Source organism: Carassius gibelio, chromosome B8 (genome assembly GCF_023724105.1).
Source record: "Carassius gibelio isolate Cgi1373 ecotype wild population from Czech Republic chromosome B8, carGib1.2-hapl.c, whole genome shotgun sequence".
Taxonomy (NCBI): Eukaryota; Metazoa; Chordata; class Actinopteri; order Cypriniformes; family Cyprinidae; genus Carassius; species Carassius gibelio.
The window spans coordinates 25,062,044-25,082,401 of NC_068403.1; the positions used below are offsets into that span (position 1 = coordinate 25,062,044).

Genomic DNA, 20,358 nt, shown 5'->3' on the forward strand with positions numbered 1-20,358 from the left:
GCAGTTTGCAGGTTTATATTTACATTTAGTCATTTAGCAGATGCTTTAATCCAAAGCGACTTACAAATGAGGACAATGGAAGCAATTAAAATCAACAAAAGAGCAATGTTATGCAAGTACAATGGCAATTAATTATAAAATAAAAAACGAATTGATAGAATATCCCACAATTCCATGAAAAAGTCAGAATATCAAGTTTCAAACTCGCATTTGCAAGAAAAAAAAGTCAGAATTGCAAGTCTTTATATCACAATTCGGACCTTTCATGCAATACTGAAAAATAAATCAGTGTGAGTTTATACCCTGCTATTCTGACTTTATTTCTCAGAATTCTGCAGTCTAAACTCCTAATTATCATTTATGTTATTTTTTTTATCTAGAGACAGAAATTGTCTTGCATACATTCTTCATCTTGGATTCATTGTTGATCAATTAAAAAAACTATGCCTCAACGGGCAATCAGGTGAGACACAGGGCCCACAGTTGATCTAAAGTATCCAGATGCAAAGTGCCCAAGAAACATTGCTCCTCTCCAGTGATTTCCATGCTGCGTTTCATTTTCCTTTGAAGTCAAATGTCGGAGCTGGGATTGACATCACACCCAAGATGACCACATTTCAGTATATGTTGGAAAACCAAGGTGGATGTGTCTATTGTTAGCAGTCTATAAAAATCCATTAAAAAGCGTTATGTTAAACACAGTGCTGAAGTATCATGTCCACAGATAGAGGTTTGATTGTACTGTGTTCACTACTGAGTTTACTGAGACAGATCAACAGTGCCAATAAACAATATATCACTACTGTTGATTAGCAGTGACGACGGTTGATCAGTCAGATGAACCCATGGGCTGTCCGTAGCTGGAGCTGTTTGCACTACTTAAGGCAATGTTAAAACCAAAGTATATTTCAGTTTTTACATGCTACACATCTATGTAAAGCTTCTGTTTACTAAGTAGTCTATAACTAATGAAGGCCAGAATCACTGATACCAGTACTGCTAATGATGTCTCTATTCAATACATTTACCTTAACTCTAGCCATTTAACATATATGCAGAAACGATGAATTGAACATAGATTAATCTTTATTCAAGATACAAAAGTTGACAAATCACAGCAGCGCTGTCTTTTTAAAACCTGATATATGCGATGCAGATATGACACATATCTACCCCCCCCCCCCCCAAAAAAAAGTATTGCTGTATTAAATACTTTTAATGTGTTAAACAAAATGAATCACACAATTAACATTGACAGCCCTAGTTTGAATGAAACGAGCGAGATTGCGGTGTTGTCACATGAGAGACGTGAAAGTAGTGCCAGCCTTAAATACAAGGTGGTATGTTATTCAGAGCTACTAATGATGTTATCGTTTATTAACACATTTATTCAAGCTACTAAACAATCACGACTGACCAATCAGAATAAAGTATTCAAGAGAGCGATATAATAATGAAAATTATGTCACATGGGCTGTCAGCAAATCAGGTCTGGTCGGGGTGTTTTTCAGTTGAATGTGGACAAGAGAATTATACTTTCAACTTTAGAAGTAAGTATTTAACGCATTATGGATTATGCAGTTTTGATTATTGCCTTTCATGCAGTGTGTAATGTAGCTGTATGCATATGTAAACTGCACTGTAGCTTGTTCATGTGGTAAACATCATGGCGAGAACACATCTTGTCCTACACTGTGAAAGAAAATTTGGTTTATTTTAACTTCCAAAAAAAAAGTGTTTAAAAAAAAAAAATTCCCAAAAAAATTGTTCCAAATGCAAACCTAAATGTTTTTGTTTTTTTCTCGCAATTGCAGGTTTACGTCATACAAAATTGCAATTTTGATATTTTTTTGTTATTAATTAAGAAATGTGAGATATACATTTTTTGAGAACATCAGTCTTTTCCTCCTCAGCAGTTTGCAGGTTTATATTTACATTTAGTCATTTAGCAGATGCTTTAATCCAAAGCGACTTACAAATGAGGACAATGGAAGCAATTAAAATCAACAAAAGAGCAATGTTATGCAAGTACAATGGCAATTAATTATAAAATAAAATAAAAAACGAATTGATAGAATATCCCACAATTCCATGAAAAAGTCAGAATATCAAGTTTCAAACTCGCATTTGCAAGAAAAAAAAGTCAGAATTGCAAGTCTTTATATCACAATTCGGACCTTTCATGCAATACTGAAAAATAAATCAGTGTGAGTTTATACCCTGCTATTCTGACTTTATTTCTCAGAATTCTGCAGTCTAAACTCCTAATTATCATTTATGTTATTTTTTTTTATCTAGAGACAGAAATTGTCTTGCATACATTCTTCATCTTGGATTCATTGTTGATCAATTAAAAAAACTATGCCTCAACGGGCAATCAGGTGAGACACAGGGCCCACAGTTGATCTAAAGTATCCAGATGCAAAGTGCCCAAGAAACATTGCTCCTCTCCAGTGATTTCCATGCTGCGTTTCATTTTCCTTTGAAGTCAAATGTCGGAGCTGGGATTGACATCACACCCAAGATGACCACATTTCAGTATATGTTGGAAAACCAAGGTGGATGTGTCTATTGTTAGCAGTCTATAAAAATCCATTAAAAAGCGTTATGTTAAACACAGTGCTGAAGTATCATGTCCACAGATAGAGGTTTGATTGTACTGTGTTCACTACTGAGTTTACTGAGACAGATCAACAGTGCCAATAAACAATATATCACTACTGTTGATTAGCAGTGACGACGGTTGATCAGTCAGATGAACCCATGGGCTGTCCGTAGCTGGAGCTGTTTGCACTACTTAAGGCAATGTTAAAACCAAAGTATATTTCAGTTTTTACATGCTACACATCTATGTAAAGCTTCTGTTTACTAAGTAGTCTATAACTAATGAAGGCCAGAATCACTGATACCAGTACTGCTAATGATGTCTCTATTCAATACATTTACCTTAACTCTAGCCATTTAACATATATGCAGAAACGATGAATTGAACATAGATTAATCTTTATTCAAGATACCAAAGTTGACAAATCACAGCAGCGCTGTCTTTTTAAAACCTGATATATGCGATGCAGATATGACACATATCTACCCCCCCCCCCCCCCCCAAAAAAAGTATTGCTGTATTAAATACTTTTAATGTGTTAAACAAAATGAATCACACAATTAACATTGACAGCCCTAGTTTGAATGAAACGAGCGAGATTGCGGTGTTGTCACATGAGAGACGTGAAAGTAGTGCCAGCCTTAAATACAAGGTGGTATGTTATTCAGAGCTACTAATGATGTTATCGTTTATTAACACATTTATTCAAGCTACTAAACAATCACGACTGACCAATCAGAATAAAGTATTCAAGAGAGCGATATAATAATGAAAATTATGTCACATGGGCTGTCAGCAAATCAGGTCTGGTCGGGGTGTTTTTCAGTTGAATGTGGACAAGAGAATTATACTTTCAACTTTAGAAGTAAGTATTTAACGCATTATGGATTATGCAGTTTTGAATATTGCCTTTCATGCAGTGTGTAATGTAGCTGTATGCATATGTAAACTGCACTGTAGCTTGTTCATGTGGTAAACATCATGGCGAGAACACATCTTGTCCTACACTGTGAAAGAAAATATGGTTTATTTTAACTTCCAAAGCAGTACAACCCCCATCTTTTTTGTTTTCTAGTAATTTTACTGACAACTGCTTCTCTAATCTTGAAAAGTTCTCAAAAGTGTCTCAGTACCCCCCGTTTTTTGGACCAGCTTGCTTCACTGCATCACAAGATACATGTATTATAAATAATAGATGGTTGTATTTTCCATTGAGCGTTCAAAATAAAGGACTATGGCAATGGGTCTATCGTTTCTGATACATGCTGTATGTAGTAGAGCTATCACAACTGACCTGGCCATCTGACCAATCAGAGCAGAGAACAGGCTCACAGAAAGCAAGGATTCAGAGAGACCAAAACTCGGAAAAGTTTATTGAACAATTAATTGATTGCATTTAGAATTGTTTCTTTTACTATTTGCAGTCAGAACAGACATGTGACCACTTTTGTGACCAGCATACCAGACAGCATACTAAGCATACTGGAAGAAGCAACAAAATATGACAGAAATGTAGGACTGCTTACTTCACACTTTTAGGGAGCGGCTGTTACCTTAAAATATCTAGGTTTATTATGTTTCGAAATCTGCCAAGTCTCTTTCCTTTTCTGTCAATCATGGATGCTAATGTAGTTCTGTGACAGGCGGAGAGCATGCTGGGCTTCCACAGTGTGGCAAAAAACACAATACCACGGGAGATGTAGTTCACAAACACAACACTGTGGTCCAGCCGATAACAGCTCATCCCCGCGCTGTCAATCAACCGCTGAATCTATTTAGATATCGCCACTTGCACGGCTCCCAGGGAGAAAGAAATGACTAGAATCCCACCACGCTTAGTATGAAGGCTTTTTATCAATGTATTGAACTACAGCTGTAAGCTACTGCTCCATAAATATAACATTCCCTTTATTTCTCAGATAGAGAAGGATATTAAAACACACAGTAAAGAGTTCTGGATGAAACCACGGACAGTGCATATAACAGAGTCTGCACATTCTCGTAATAGTTTGGCAACAGCACTTTTGGGTCAATTTAGGTCAGCTGAGTATTTTCATAGCTCCATAAAGTGGATCACGACTGCAGCATCAAGGCAAATAGTGTCAAATTGAACAGTGGCTTTGAATCTTCACTTTGGTTTGCTGTTGAAATCGCAAACCACGGAACTGAAGCAGAAAAGTCAACCGCTTGCGAAGTTTACTTTACACCAGGCCAAGGTTATTATCCCATACAACACCAAATACAAAATCATTCAAAACATTTCAAATCATTCCAAGTTCTAAGAACGTATTTCTGAAGCTCACATTACTACTCTGAATGTTCAAAATGGCCAGTTTTTTAAATGCTTTAGAGATGTTAAAGGGAAAGTTCACCCAAAAATGGTGGATATAGAACATACTGCATGATAGCTTGCTTATTTTCAGTGATCTTAAGTGCATGATCTACGTAAGGCCACACGCCTTACTAACAAGCAGCTTCTACCACAAATCGAGAGCTGTAGTTCCAAACATATAGTTTTGCAAAATGCTGATTGTGAATGTTATGCAGAACTGTGATTTCGGGAAACACTTTATCGTTGAAGGTTCATAATCATGCAACTTTCAGAGTTAGCTAAAGATGCTTTTGGGAAATGAACATCTGACCTAAATTTAATCATTTATCTACATTTTGGTCTGTTAATCACAGAAAACTACATTGTGGCTCGAAAATGTAACAGACATCTTTGTTTGAAATGAAACCTAACATTACTTAAGTAAGTAACTAACTAAACTGACATTTCTTCCCAGTCTTTCATATTCACAAGTCAGGAGGGAGAGAGAAAGAAAAACCCAAGCAGGTAGAAAAGAGCAGGTCTGGCCCATTTCTCAGCTGCGAGTACAGAGTCCCGGTGTCTTTCACGCATGGGGACCAGCAATGACAGCACAGCAACAGCACAAGAGCAGCCATAATTAATGTGCTCATGATATGCTATATCTGCCACTGTTTCAGTTCTGCAAGCATGCATGCTTAAAGTAAATGGATGAAGTCTCAGGCGACGTTCAGCAGGAGTTTACTGGGGACTGTTTTCCACCAGCTATTAACCCTTTTAACCAGCCACACTCACAGCAAGGGAGTTTTAATATCAACATCAAATCCAAATAGACCCTGGTAACTAGCGGCGTGTATCTGTAAAATCTGCAAAATTATTTGTACTTGTATCAGTATTCAGATAAAACTAAATATGGACGTGGCCTAAAGCATATGTTTGTCTAAACTAAAAATGTAATTTTGTTTTTTCCTATGGATTACCCTCTTTAACAATTCGGCTTTAATAAGGAATCACTCCAATTGGACAAAGACCTACAGAAAGCCTTATAATCAGAGAAACTGTCTACAGTTAATGTTGGACGAGTCAGTATAGTGATTTCTCGCTCTATTCCTCAGACGCGTCCAGTACAGACAGCCTCGAGCTGTTGCGACGCACTCGATGTAGACATAGTGTTACATCACACGTCTGCTCACCGGCTCGGGGAGCGAGTAAAACAGAGAAGCACTGCATTGTATTTCTCTCTTGAAGGGTTTTGTATATTTAAATACACATCTTATTTGATGTCACTCCTGCCAAGCTCTGATTTCTGAAAGGTGCACAATATACAGAAACTGCATCCTGCTGTCATTCATACAGCCAATCACTTAACACTCATTATTGCATTGGAATTTTAGAGGTTTATCTACAACAGGTTACATCCTGACTCTGTTATCCAGCAACCACAAGGAGTAACTGATTCTAATGATAAAAAAAAATAAAAAATTATATATATATATATATATATATATATATATATATATATATATATATATATATATATATATATATATATATATATATTGATAAAATTGGTCATTATCTGTGCTATTCTGAATGAAGTAACTGACTTCAGTCACATCCCTGTGATTAATTGTTTTTATACACATTCACGTCAGCTATTTTATGTTCTACACTTCTAAATACAAATGGTTCTTTATTGGCATTAATGGTTCCATGAAGAACCGTTAACATTCATGGAAGCTTTCCATTCCACAAAGGAGATCATTAAAAGATTCTATAAACGAAAAATGGTTCTTTAAAGAAATTCTCACTGAAAGGTTCTTTAGGATCTCAAAACAGATTCTTTGGCATCAGTGGAAAAAGAAAAAGAAAAACCTTTATCTTTAAGAATTCTATATATTGTGCAGTAGTCTGGAAAAGCCTTTCATGCTTACTTTAAAAAACGACTGCAAGAACTGGAAGAATAGTGTAAAGAATATAAAATACAGTAGGTGGGCTAAGAATTTGTTATTGTTTTGCTGGTCAATTCTAGTGCAGTATACTGATATCTAATATTGTGAAAGTAGAAAACAGCTTTTTTATGGCTTTTTTTCATGCCATTATAAAAAAAAAATACTATACTAGTGTGAACTGAGTGTACTGTTTTCAGATGCTTACTTACTTTACTTAAGTTAAATCAAAATAGTTTACATTTATATTAATTGTGATTTGTTGAATTTAATAGTGCTTTTTGAGTTACTTAATTAGTACTTATTGGTATTTTGCAGTTTAATACATTTAAATATTAGCTTTAAATGTAACATTAAATGACACACTACACTTACATTTATATCTATCTATCTATCTATTATCTATCTATCTATATATCTATCTATCTTTCTATATATATATATATACAGTATTGTTCAAAATAATAGCAGTACAATGTGACTAACCAGAATAATCAAGGTTTTTCGTATATTTTTTTATTGCTACGTGGCAAACAAGTTACCAGTAGGTTCAGTAGATTCTCAGAAAACAAATGAGACCCAGCATTCATGATATGCACGCTCTTAAGGCTGTGCAATTGGGCAATTAGTTGAATTAGTTGAAAGGGATGTGTTCAAAAAAATAGCAGTGTGGCATTCAATCACTGAGGTCATCAATTTTGTGAAGAAACAGGTGTGAATCAGGTGGCCCCTATTTAAGGATGAAGCCAACACTTGTTGAACATGCATTTGAAAGCTGAGGAAAATGGGTCGTTCAAGACATTGTTCAGAAGAACAGCGTACTTTGATTAAAAAGTTGATTAGAGAGGGGAAAACCTATAAAGAGGTGCAAAAAATGATAGGCTGTTCAGCTAAAATGATCTCCAATGCCTTAAAATGGAGAGCAAAACCAGAGAGACGTGGAAGAAAACGGAAGACAACCATCAAAATGGATAGAAGAATAACCAGAATGGCAAAGGCTCAGCCAATGATCACCTCCAGGATGATCAAAGACAGTCTGGAGTTACCTGTAAGTACTGTGACAGTTAGAAGACGTCTGTGTGAAGCTAATCTATTTTCAAGAATCCCCCGCAAAGTCCCTCTGTTAAAAAAAAGGCATGTGCAGAAGAGGTTACAATTTGCCAAAGAACACATCAACTGGCCTAAAGAGAAATGGAGGAACATTTTGTGGACTGATGAGAGTAAAATTGTTCTTTTTGGGTCCAAGGGCCACAGGCAGTTTGTGAGACGACCCCCAAACTCTGAATTCAAGCCACAGTACACAGTGAAGACAGTGAAGCATGGAGGTGCAAGCATCATGATATGGGCATGTTTCTCCTACTATGGTGTTGGGCCTATTTATCGCATACCAGGGATCATGGATCAGTTTGCATATGTTAAAATACTTGAAGAGGTCATGTTGCCCTATGCTGAAGAGGACATGCCCTTGAAATGGTTGTTTCAACAAGACAATGACCCAAAACACACTAGTAAATGGGCAAAGTCTTGGTTCCAAACCAACAAAATTAATGTTATGGAGTGGCCAGCCCAATCTCCAGACCTTAATCCAATTGAGAACTTGTGGGGTGATATCAAAAATGCTGTTTCTGAAGCAAAACCAAGAAATGTGAATGAATTGTGGAATGTTGTTAAAGAATCATGGAGTGGAATAACAGCTGAGAGGTGCCACAAGTTGGTTGACTCCATGCCACACAGATGTCAAGCAGTTTTAAAAAACTGTGGTCGTACAACTAAATATTAGTTTAGTGATTCACAGGATTGCTAAATCCCAGAAAAAAAAAATGTTTGTACAAAATAGTTTTGAGTTTGTACAGTCAAAGGTAGACACTGCTATTTTTTTGAACACACCCCTTTCAACTAATTGCCCAATTGCACAGCCTTAAGAGCGTGCATATCATGAATGCTGGGTCTTGTTTGTTTTCTGACAATCTACTGAACCTACTGGTAACTTGTTTGCCACGTAGCAATAAAAAATATACTAAAAACCTTGATTATTCTGGTTAGTCACATTGTACTGCTATTATTTTGAACAAAACTGTATATATATATACAGTACAATTAAGCATGTCTTTTTCACAAGGGTTATGGAGCATAAAACTGATTTTCTAGGCCAATTGTTTGTAATTAAAAAAAAAAAAAAACACTGACAAAAGTACTTTTGATGTACAACATTATTGAAATGGGAAAATACATATTGCATCTGTAAGAGATGGTACAAGAGAATATTTCTGACAGCACCTGCTGTAATTGGTCTTATGAAATCGCACCAGGTTATTTTGAAATATACCGAATAAGCAAATATTAGAACAAATTAGAACTGGCATGTTGACATTTCAGAATATTTTCTGTCTTCTCAGCATCAAAATACAGCCCTAGCAAAGCATCATGACTCTCAGCTGTCAAAACGAACATTAGCCTGATTTGCACAAAGCTGCTGTGGTCAGCACCAGGTATGTGTATTTGGTGTGAATGATAAATTGGTGTATTTGACGCCGTAAGAGGTATTACCCCCCTCTGATCTGGGGACAACTAATGTTTATTTAAGTGATATAGCAAATGTGCAAAACATGCATAATGGTGCTGTGCTGTAAATAATGGGCCTCATTAACTGAGGTGTCAGAATGCAACATCTTACATTGTCTCTTAAGCTGTTTAGTATCACGGCTGATACAACAAATGGATTGCAGGTCATCAGGGAGCACTGAATTAATCATGACTACTCTCAGTCTCTAGGATTTCCACAACAACCTACAGCTATATATCTCAGAAAATGGTGCAACCACATTTTACACTCCAAGAAAGATTCACAAATCATTTTGTGACAGATCTGGAATAGGAAGTGGGATTTTCAAAGCAGGACAGGGTTTGTGGCACTTACATAAAGTACAACGATTTGTAGCTGCTCATTTTTTATTTTTTAATTTTTTTGTGGTGTAGATGGTCATAGTGGTGAGGAGTGAGGAGAACAGCAGTACACGAACAACAATAGTCTATTAATCCAAAATATCCAGGAAGTAACACGTGGCAGACTGGAACACAGGAAAGGACTGAAAGGACTGGGGCTTTTAAACACAGGATAATGGGGAAGAACAAGACACACCTGGGAATCAAACTAACAATCAGGGGAACACAGGTGCATGGAATGACTAGATAACCGGGACACATGGGGAGCAAAACCACAACAAAAACAATCCAGAGGCATGACATTACTCCCCCCTCCTGGAAGGTGTGACCTCGCACTGTAGATAAAACAGAAGGTGGGGGGGATGGGTTGGAAGTAAATAGGAGGTTCCGAAGGAGGACCAGGGAAGAGATGATTGAGCCATGGAGGAGGAATGGCCACCGCACTGGCACTGGCGACTGACATGAAGATGTGTATCTGGGAGGCTGCAGTGGAGCCAGAGCGACAGAGGACTGAGGTGGTACCAAGGAGCCTGACGCAGCCTGACGGAGCCAGAGGGACATGGCGAAGCCAGAGGAGTGGAGTCCCAAGACACAAGATGGTCGACACCAGATCAAGGTGGAGCCGGAGGGACAAGGGAGCCTGGCAGAGTTTGTGGACTACGGGGCCATGATGTAGAGGAGGGAGCTATGACCAATGGTGGAGTCCATGGGTCAACGGGCCGAGGCGGAGTCCAGGCCTCGAAGACTGGAGGTGGAGTCAAGGGAGACCACAGCCACGGCGACGCTGGAGAATGGCAGTCCCGCGGAGCTCGCACCACATAGATGGTGGGCTGAGAGTAAGCAGAAGGGCTGCCAGATGACAGCGGTGGAAAAGGCTGGAGCATGTTGGGGGGCAGGTATTTTCGCGGAGCGGGAATTTAGAGGCACAATCTTGGAGCAGGCACTGGAGGGCACTCTGAACTGGATTCAGGGGCTGGCACCCTCTCCTTGTCCTTTTGGCACTTTCGCCATACTCAGATTAATTGCTTGTGCAGGGGGCAGAGCTCTTCTATGCGCTCACATCATTCTCATCGGGGAGATGGTGTGGGAACTGATGGGGAATGGAGATCATAATGATTAGTTAACAGGGACACGGAACACATGGGGAGAAAAACCATGAAAGAACAAAACTAAACTAAACTAGACAAAACAATAGAAACAGTCATTGAGGAGAAAGCCACTGGAGAGCCTCGTGACTGTTAAACAAGTTAAGATTGTATAAAGTCATGTGGTGCAACATCACAAACGTATTTATATTATATAATTTATATTATAAAATATTTTAAATGATATACTTATTTTATACATTAATAATTATTATTTATATAAAGTGACATAATATGATGTGATGGGACACGAAGGGACATGTGGCAAGAATGTTAACCCATACTCAGAATTTGTCCCCTGCATTTATCCCGTCCAAGTACACACACACAGCAGTGAGTAGTGAACACACACACACACACACACAGAGCATTTATCTTGTAATAAAAAGATATATCTTAACATATATTTTACAACTTCAAGGTTCACTGACTGTGTGAATGTAGCTTTATATTATCTATCTTCCTCTGTCTCTTTCGCTTTTTCCAAAAATGTATTCTCAGCATAATGAATTTGTCCTCTGCTGAGGCAGACGTTGAGCTCTTTACCTACTGTGAAAACAGATGTTGGTCCTCATCCTCTTGAGATGCCACCAACCAAATATCCTGCTCAAAATAACCATCTTCTCCTGTGGAGAAACACAATATGCTGTCATCATGTCTAAATCAAAAGCTTTACTAAGACAAAAAACAATTATAACTTCTTGAATGGTTTTGCTTTGATGAATGCAAAACTAATCCAATGCAATCATATCACTGATGATTATGTTTAATTATATCCTGATCCTGTCATCATAGTTCTTTATTGATTTCATGGTGGAATTTTGATGGTATTGAAGGATTTATTTTCCATACAGAGAAAATTGATCAGCTGAGCATAATCAAATGATAATTGACAGACTTGCAGTCACCAGAAGATTATTACACATTCAGAATGAATCATGGATGAATATTTCCTTTAGATGTTTTAGACATAATAAAGGAAATGAAGGTCTGCTGTCATTTAATCTCTTCACATTACTTCCCATCTTTTTCCAGCACTACCTACCATAAATATCAATAAATCAATCAATCAATCAATCAATCAATCAATCAATCAGTCAATCAAGCAGTCTTGATGGGTGTAATTTTGTTGAACAGCACCGGTGGGAGTGAATGGTGATAGGATTTTATTTTTGGGGTGAATTATGACATTTTGTTGAACATGAGCTGTAAATGTCTTTTAAGACAACAAACAAATACTTCAAACGAAGCATCCATCTCATAAGAGCCCATAGAGAATACTCTAGATGAACACCTGAGCTTAGCCTACGGTGTTTGTGCATTGAAAGGTGACTTTTAAATGGCTCCTATCTCAGAATGCTAATTACTACCTCAACAGCTTATCAGCTTTCCAGGAGGGTTTATTTAATGCCTAAATCAAGCATCGATCCACCATAGACCATCTGATCCCAGCAGGAAAAATCTTCAGAATCTCTGTGGGCCAAAGATACGGGGATGAAGCATCTGTACCTGTCTGTCTTCCTCCTTTCTCTCTCTCTCTTTCGGCCCCTGGGCTCTATACTCTGCTAAAAGTCAATGAGTCCCTGGCCTTGTGCTTGCACACTGGGCTCTGGGGGCAATCTGTGTTGAAAATGAAATGGTACCAGATCAGTTTCACAGTGCCTCGGGCTGTATTGTACATTAGGCAGGTCTTACATTGGACTGCTGTCTCTCTGTCAGCATTTGGGCAGGCTTAGACTAGTTGAATGATTTAATTTTCAGTGTCAGCTGCTGATAGCATGTTATCTCTGGCTCTATGTCCCTGCTCTCTCTCTCACCAGTTCGCTCTCTCTCTTGTGCGTGAAAAAGTTTTTATAAATGCTCCGAGCAAATTCGGGTTTTTGACAATATCAGCATGAATCCATATTGTTTTGTAGTTTAAATAGCTTGCAAATAATATTTTGTCAGAACTTAATAGATTAATTGGCAATTAAGATGTGTAAAACCTTTTATAAATACTTCTGATTTTATGTCTTGTCAGTTGATGTTTTGTTTAAGAAAAATTAGTGGTTTCAACTGGGGGCTAGGGCCCACTACATCCGACGGCCTTAGAAAACATCCAAGTAGTTAATTCTGCTCCATGTGAAAGCAAGCAGTTAATGGAGATGATTAAAGAACCGGCTTAACTGACAAGATGCACATTAAATATCGCATGCAATTTATAGTGCAGCCCTAACCCAAATACTGCTAGATCAAAAAAATGATCTGTACTTTTAAAATAAATATCTTGTTTTAATGTAATTCATATGGGATGGATTTTCTTTTTTTTTTTTGAGGAGTGCAATTTAGTTTTTTTTTCACAGTAGAATACTGGTAATTGTGGAAGGATGGTTTAAATGTGCTAAATTATGATGAAAATAACTTCACAATGCAGAAAACAGTAATGCTCTCAAAATGTTACTGCAGATATGGCTGTATAGTTTCACAACAGTCCACTACCATGAAATCTCTTATCACACACACAGAATATATTATCACACACACACATATACTTCCACATCTCATACCAGAGGCCAAACCATCTGCCAGCCTGATCGCTGGCCTTTGAGACTCGGTTCACTGTTTCCTTCATTTCTTTTCACCACTCACTACCCAGAGGCCAAAAACCTTCCACGATTACATTTACAGAATGACAGCCTTAACGGCCGTGTCCTTGTCTTAACAGCGGCCTGCTGAGAATAACCTGTCACACTCTTAAGGATGCTCCGTAAATCAAAAGCATTTTATCGTTGTATTCACCTGTCCAGATGCAAACGGGAGCACCCAGAATGCCAAAAGGCATTAATGTAGGTGTTTTATGTCTTTGTTGTAGTGACTGCTATGGATTCGGAAGATGAACCCTTGTTGATCCAAGGTACCTGGAACCTAAGTGAGTTTGAAGAGCAAGAAGAGGAGGAAGAGGAAGAGGAGGGAACAGGAGACACAGAACAACCAGCTGGAAATGAGCAGGTCTGTAAAGGATTGTGGTGGGCTTTTGGGAAGGTGTACACGCAACCCTGGGTGAGCGGACTGGTTCTGGCCATGGGATTTCTGGTACCCTTCGCCCTTTCGGCTTATATGTTCCTTCGCTGTGAACCCCTAGACATTGACCTTTCTTACAGTGCATTTGAGGTCAGGAGTCATGCCTCGGCAGAACGTTTTGACGCTCTCACCATTGCCGTGAAAAGTCAGTTGGGGTCTTGGGACAGGCACAGGCGTGACGCAGAGGGATTTGACCTTGAAGCCAATGCTCTGAGGGACCTTTTTTTGCTCATGGTAAACAGAAAAGGGAAGGACGTCTCTACAGTGGTGAATGTCACAGAACCTGCAGGGATCTTGGGACAGACTGAGCCAGGGGCACACAATGACAACAGACAGTTTGGAAATGAGAAAAACAACAAGACTAAAGAGGAAAAGATAGAATCTGTAAAGCCTGACATAGCAGTAAACCTCAATTCGAGTGATGCTGGAGATTGTGGGAAACCAGACTCACCCTTAATAAGGAAGCGAAGATTTGCGGGTTACTCCTACCTCCAGACCCAGGCTCTGTGGAGGATAGAGCTAGTGTTCGTGGCCCAGGGCGACAAGGATAACAACATCTTCACCCCCGAACGCCTTCACACCATTCACCAAATAGAGAGACTTCTAATGCAGCACCCTCAGTTTCAACAGTTCTGCTGGAAGCCACTGGAGATGTTGCGAGACTTGCCTTTGGGACCTTCCTTCTGCTCCCCTCCAAGCTCCCTCCTGTCCTACCTTTTTCCCAGTGAGCGTGGGGGGAAGATCTACTATGATGGAATGGGACCTGATCTAGCCGATATACATGGTAAATCATTGGGGGCCAAACTATCCCACTCTAAATTAACAATTCAGTAATCCTCATTCATTTTTTACTTGAATACTTATGAATGCTGTACAGCATATTGAGTAAAATGCAGCTTAATTACAGCAGATAAGCTGCAGCTGGTTCTTTATGGTTTCTAGCTAGTCCAAGTTGGTTTAATAGTTGGACCAGTTGGACTCCCAGTTGGTGGAGACTTTGCTAATCTAAAAGACATATTGGAGCAGAAACACACCAGCTGGACCATGGCTTTAAACTGGAATGGCCTGGTTTGCAAGTAGGGTTAGTCTTGGTTAACATATAACAGGGGAGTCCAATCTTGCTCCTGGTTGGCCAATATCCTATAGACCTATATCCTATACACACTTACCTGTAAGTTTCCAATGATCCTGAAAACCTTGATTAATTGGTTCAGTGCAAAAAACATTGCAGAGCTGAGAGGACTCTGACAACACGCCGACAGACAAGACAGAGCAGGTTACTTAAGGTATAAAACCAAGTCCCGACTTTCATTTTGTCTTTTTTTTTAACATAAATTAAAACTATAAATATTGATTAATGTGTTATGACAGATCACTGTAATGCCTCAGTTTAAGCGGCATGTGAACCAATCATCTCTTTTTTTTTTTAAATTAGTTATAGCTTGACAAAAACATGAATGAAAATCAGAAGGTATCTTATTTCAACCAAAGAAAAACCTCAATACACACTATTTTTCAAGTTCAAGTCCACCGACCTTGATGTACTCTCCACGCTGGTTTGTTTGTCAGACAAAAATGGCAGATTCGGCATTATAATTGGTCATTGCATGCCAAAAAAAATAATATAATAATTCCTGCGAAGTGTCAAACTCTGCAGGAAAGTGTTGCTTTTATACATATATTGTAAAGAGTAACCACAAATAGTGACTTATTTAATGTTCAATGCCCCCTTCACAATTTTGATCCAATTGAAACTGAAATCTTTTTTGATTGTAATATCCTCTATTCTTAGGTGCCCTGAGCTTGGCCATCACTCATCCGCAATTTTACTGGTACGTTGATGAAACACTCACACCGGACAAGCTTCAGTCCTCTCTTCTTCGCAGTGAGATCCATTTTGGAGCTCCTCTCCCCTCCTTCTTCTCTCTTCAAGACAGACCTCTCGAACAGAGACGTCTCTTCAGAGACTTTGTGGTGCAGTATGCAGACATACTGTCACAACAATCCACCAGGTGGGTGTTCAGATCACAGCTGGTGTTAGGATCACTTAAACAAGAAGGCTTATTGTTTATTTGTCTGGTCTAATACCATGAATGGTCAATTAAAACAGAATCAATTTAACAAACATACAAACCAGGGAATTCAGCATGAGATTCATGTTTGCTTGTGGGGCATTATACATGGTGCTTGGATACTAGAGCTTGTCGTGAAACAGACATTTATCATTGTAATTATTGTGTTCATACTGTATTGCAAAACTTTTTTTCTGCTATTGAGGTGGGATAAGGTTAGGGACAGATTTGGTGGTAGTTTGTAGGTTTAAGGGTGGGTTAAGGTGTAACAGTTTTTGCAGATGTAATTACATTCTGGTATTTTTTAAGTAAATTGTAAAAACATGTAAGTACACAATGTGCATTGTTCCAAATTGTTAGTTTAAATGTAATATACATAGTAGTTAAGGCCGCCTAAAACAAAGTTGGACGATTGCTTTTAATGAATGATGCTATCTTTCGAAATTCACTGAGGATAAGAATGTAGTCCATATTGAATAGAAACGTGTGAAATTGACTTAGATCCCAGTTGTTGGAAGCTTTATCTGCAATGTCCATATGCATATTGCCAAGTTGATAAGTGACATATTACACTGCTAAAAATACTTTTTTTTTGTTTGTTTTTTAAGAAACATAAAAAAATCCCTAAAGATACAATTACAAAACATTAGAAAGTGTTTTCAGACAAAATATTTTGAATATTCATTTTTTCATCCCAATGTGAAATTCCTATTTGTAATTTTTTTTTTTTTTTGGAAACACAATAAATATACTAAATATACTTCACAAAGTGGAGAAGATTAATGTTATTTTGCAGAGAATGGTGTTTTATTTACAATCAGGGCTACGGTTCAGTGTGACAGTCTGTATAATGTTGTTCTTCGTAAAATATATTCATGCAATTCAGATTACACACATAAATTAAAAACATGAAGCTTCCCTGCCATGCAAAATGTCTTCCAAAAGCAATCAGTGTTGTAACACGAATAAACTCCTCAACCCCATTCATGGCATTTTATTCTAAAAGTGATATAATGCATTAAATTAAAATTAAGGTGTGTGTGAAAATTGTCATAAGGCAGAATTTGCTTTCATAAATTTGACATCCATAATGGCTCCATGATTTTACGAGGACCACCTCAATGGCATAATGGTGATGAATCATGGCCCAGTCCTCCTGCTCTTCTCTGAAGCAGCTGAAGATACTGTTCACTTTAATAACACAAATCTAAAGAGTTATAGATAAATGATTAAACACACAATGGGAGACTATTAAGTCAAAAAGTATTCCTTATAGTGTCAGTGACAAAAGTCAGGGGCTTCGATTTTAGCTGGAGTCGTTTATGCAAATGAAACCCCAGAAGGATGATCAGACTTTGAAACGAAATCTGCCATGAATCAGAGACAATGACTCAAAGCTTTATTACATCTGCAAAACACTCCTAATATTCTTACTGCTGTCAGGACAGTGAATGTAAGCAGATGCTATTCAAATGACAGCCATTACCGCAGGATGACAATAATGGTAGTAGGCCTAGAAATAAGCCAGCGGCCAGATGCAGAATATGCATTCATTGAAGCTCTGATACTGTAATAACTCCTTTAAGAGCCCCACGAAGTAATTAAGATGATCTTTTTGCACCTACTAATAAGTACCCATCTCCATTTTGTCTTATCCCACTCAACTAGTCCTTCTATTATAACATATTGTCTGATGTCAGCCATAACCCATCTTGACTATCCTTCTCTCTCATCTCTTTTTTTTTGATTCTCTCTCTCTCAGTAAAGTGAAGGTGTTGTACGGGGGTACGGAGTTATTCGACGATGAAGTGCGGAAGACCTTTCACAGTGATATGTTGCTGGCTTTGTTCAGTGGGGGATGCATTACTGTCCTTGTGTACGTTCTCACCTCATTTTCGGGTAAGACACTGCCCAAGCATTCTAATCAAATAAACCTGCAGACACCACAGTGATTTTAGCGTAGTTAAAGGGATAGTTCACACCAAAAATAAAAAATAAATATGTATATCTGTTTTCCCCCAGGGCAGATGTAGGTGACTTTGTTTCCTCAGTAGAACACAAACTGAGATTTTTAACAAAAGCCGTTGCAGTCTCTCAGTCTTATACTTGATGTGAATGGGATGGGAATCACAAACATAAACAAACAAACATTGATGTGTAAAGACAAAAAACAATCAGTCAGTATTTATATAGTTTTTTTATGTCTGATTCACACAATGTCCAAACTGTTAGAACTCCCCGGAGCACATCTCCTGAGCGCGTTCTCAGCAGCAGGAGTGTGAGGCATCTTCTTCTTCTTCTTGCTTTATGGCAGATCGCAGACTTAAAAGTGCATTACCGGGACCTATTTCTCAAGTGGAATATTGACACTCCTAATTGAGATTGTAGATAGAGTGTAATGCACTTTTAAGTCTGAGTACTTATATTTAATGCATATTTGCTGTCAGTAATTTTCAGCGAGTCTTTTTGCAGGTTACATCTATGAAGCTTATTTTTAATGCAAGAGCTGGTGCAGCCATTTTGAACTTGAATGTGCAGGGCTTTTAAGCTGCTTGCAGTTATTTCAGGAGTACCCTCCATAATACAAGGCTTATGTGCTGTTTTAATACAAATGTATTTTTATATAGATTTTTCACATTTAGCCCATATTTTGAATTACAAATCGCATTGAATTGCATTCTAGGGTTAAAGGAAAAATGTCTCACTTAATGAAAAGATACTGCTAATTTTTGCTGGTTGATGTTGCAGACTGGTATCAAGCTATTTTAAATTATTATTATGATCACTTTTAATTCTTCACTTTTAAATTCTTTATAATTTAATTCAACCAGGAGCAAATGGCACAAATTGTTTTATTGTACTTTGTTATTATGGTAACACATTATAATAAGCTCCCATTAGGTAACATTAGTTAATGTGTTCATTAAAATTAATTAGCAATGAGCTGTTAATTTCTTACAGGATTCATCCATCTTTGTCAACGTTAGTTAAAGTTAAAGTTTTAAAACTTTTCATTGTCAGTTTATGCCAGCTCAGGTCCATTAAATTATATTATTAACTACTTTTAATGAATGTTTGATTTTAATAATATATTAGTTAAAATTAACAAGAACTAAGATTAATAAATGTAAAAATGTAAAAAAGTTGGATGCATCAATTAGTGGTAACAAGTGGCTGACTTCATTTTTATATATACTTTCCCACTATATAGCAGGCAAGGGATGTGAACGACGTTTGTCTGAATTCAAAGTATTCATAAAACAGCAGGCGAAAGTACCTGGATGACCTATTAATTTTGGCAAGATTCTGAAATGTGCATACAATGGACACATTACTATCCCATTTAGCAACGTGAGAGGATTTTTTCTTGACACTGGTAGGTTACAATAAATTGACCACATAGTGAATGGAATGTGTCAAGATTTAATGAATTCACAAATTCAGTCACAAAGTAATTACTTATTCCATAGAAGTACTTAGTCGGAGAATACACAATTTGTGACACTGCCACTGTATGAATGAGTCATTGAATTATTCACTCAACAATTCATATAAATGCACCAATTCATTCAGCAGGTAAGCACCACATCATGCTGCTCTGAAATAAACTGTTGGTTCTGCATTTGATTTCATATTACATATATTTGTTAGATGAGCAAACACATATAACATAATTTTGTGTCTCATTTATATCAAAACGATTTAAAACATTATAAAAGCAGTACATGGTGCCAGTTGTGCTGCTGGTTTGAATATTGAATACTTGAAACGGCTTGTTTGATTGATTTCTTGAATGTAGAATTTAATTGATGAGTGCATACTGTCTATTTTATTTTTTTATTTTAGGAATCACGAACTAGCCTGGTAATTCCAAACACTGCTACTTCGCTTTGCTTCATAGTCAGAGTCTTGTGGGGGCATGCTTGTCTGAAGTTTAAAATCTTTGGTTACCCTTAAGCCAGTCATATAACGTTTGGTTATGACGTGTGTTATTCGCCTGTTCAGCCGCCTCAAACTTCCACTGTGAACACAGGTATGCGGCGGGAAAAAAAAAAGGCAGTTCACAAAAACAATTATCGCCTTGCCGGACTTTGGTTTCCCTAGTTTCTCGCTTATGATTGGTAACAGTTGATAAATGTAATTTTCCCAAAACCTGACGGGACTCGGGAGTAGGGCCACAACCTCACCACCAGTTGGCAAATGTTGGGAATATTCTCCACAACAGAGCGAATACCATCCTATGTATCCGTGTCTGTTTTCGGTTTCCCTAACCTAA

The 20,358-nt window shown here is 37.8% G+C and overlaps 1 protein-coding gene across 1 annotated transcript in view; it reads left to right on the top strand.

The window, feature by feature from the left end:
* Window positions 1–20,358, top strand: part of LOC127962863 (protein dispatched homolog 3-like) — a 60,955-nt gene that overhangs the window by 12,036 nt on the left and 28,561 nt on the right. The window contains exons 2-4 of the mRNA XM_052562459.1: window positions 13,802–14,794; window positions 15,803–16,022; window positions 17,845–17,981. Of these exons, the coding sequence (XP_052418419.1) occupies window positions 13,810–14,794; window positions 15,803–16,022; window positions 17,845–17,981 (1,342 nt within the window). The 5' untranslated portion in view covers window positions 13,802–13,809. The remainder of the gene's footprint in view (window positions 1–13,801; window positions 14,795–15,802; window positions 16,023–17,844; window positions 17,982–20,358) is intronic.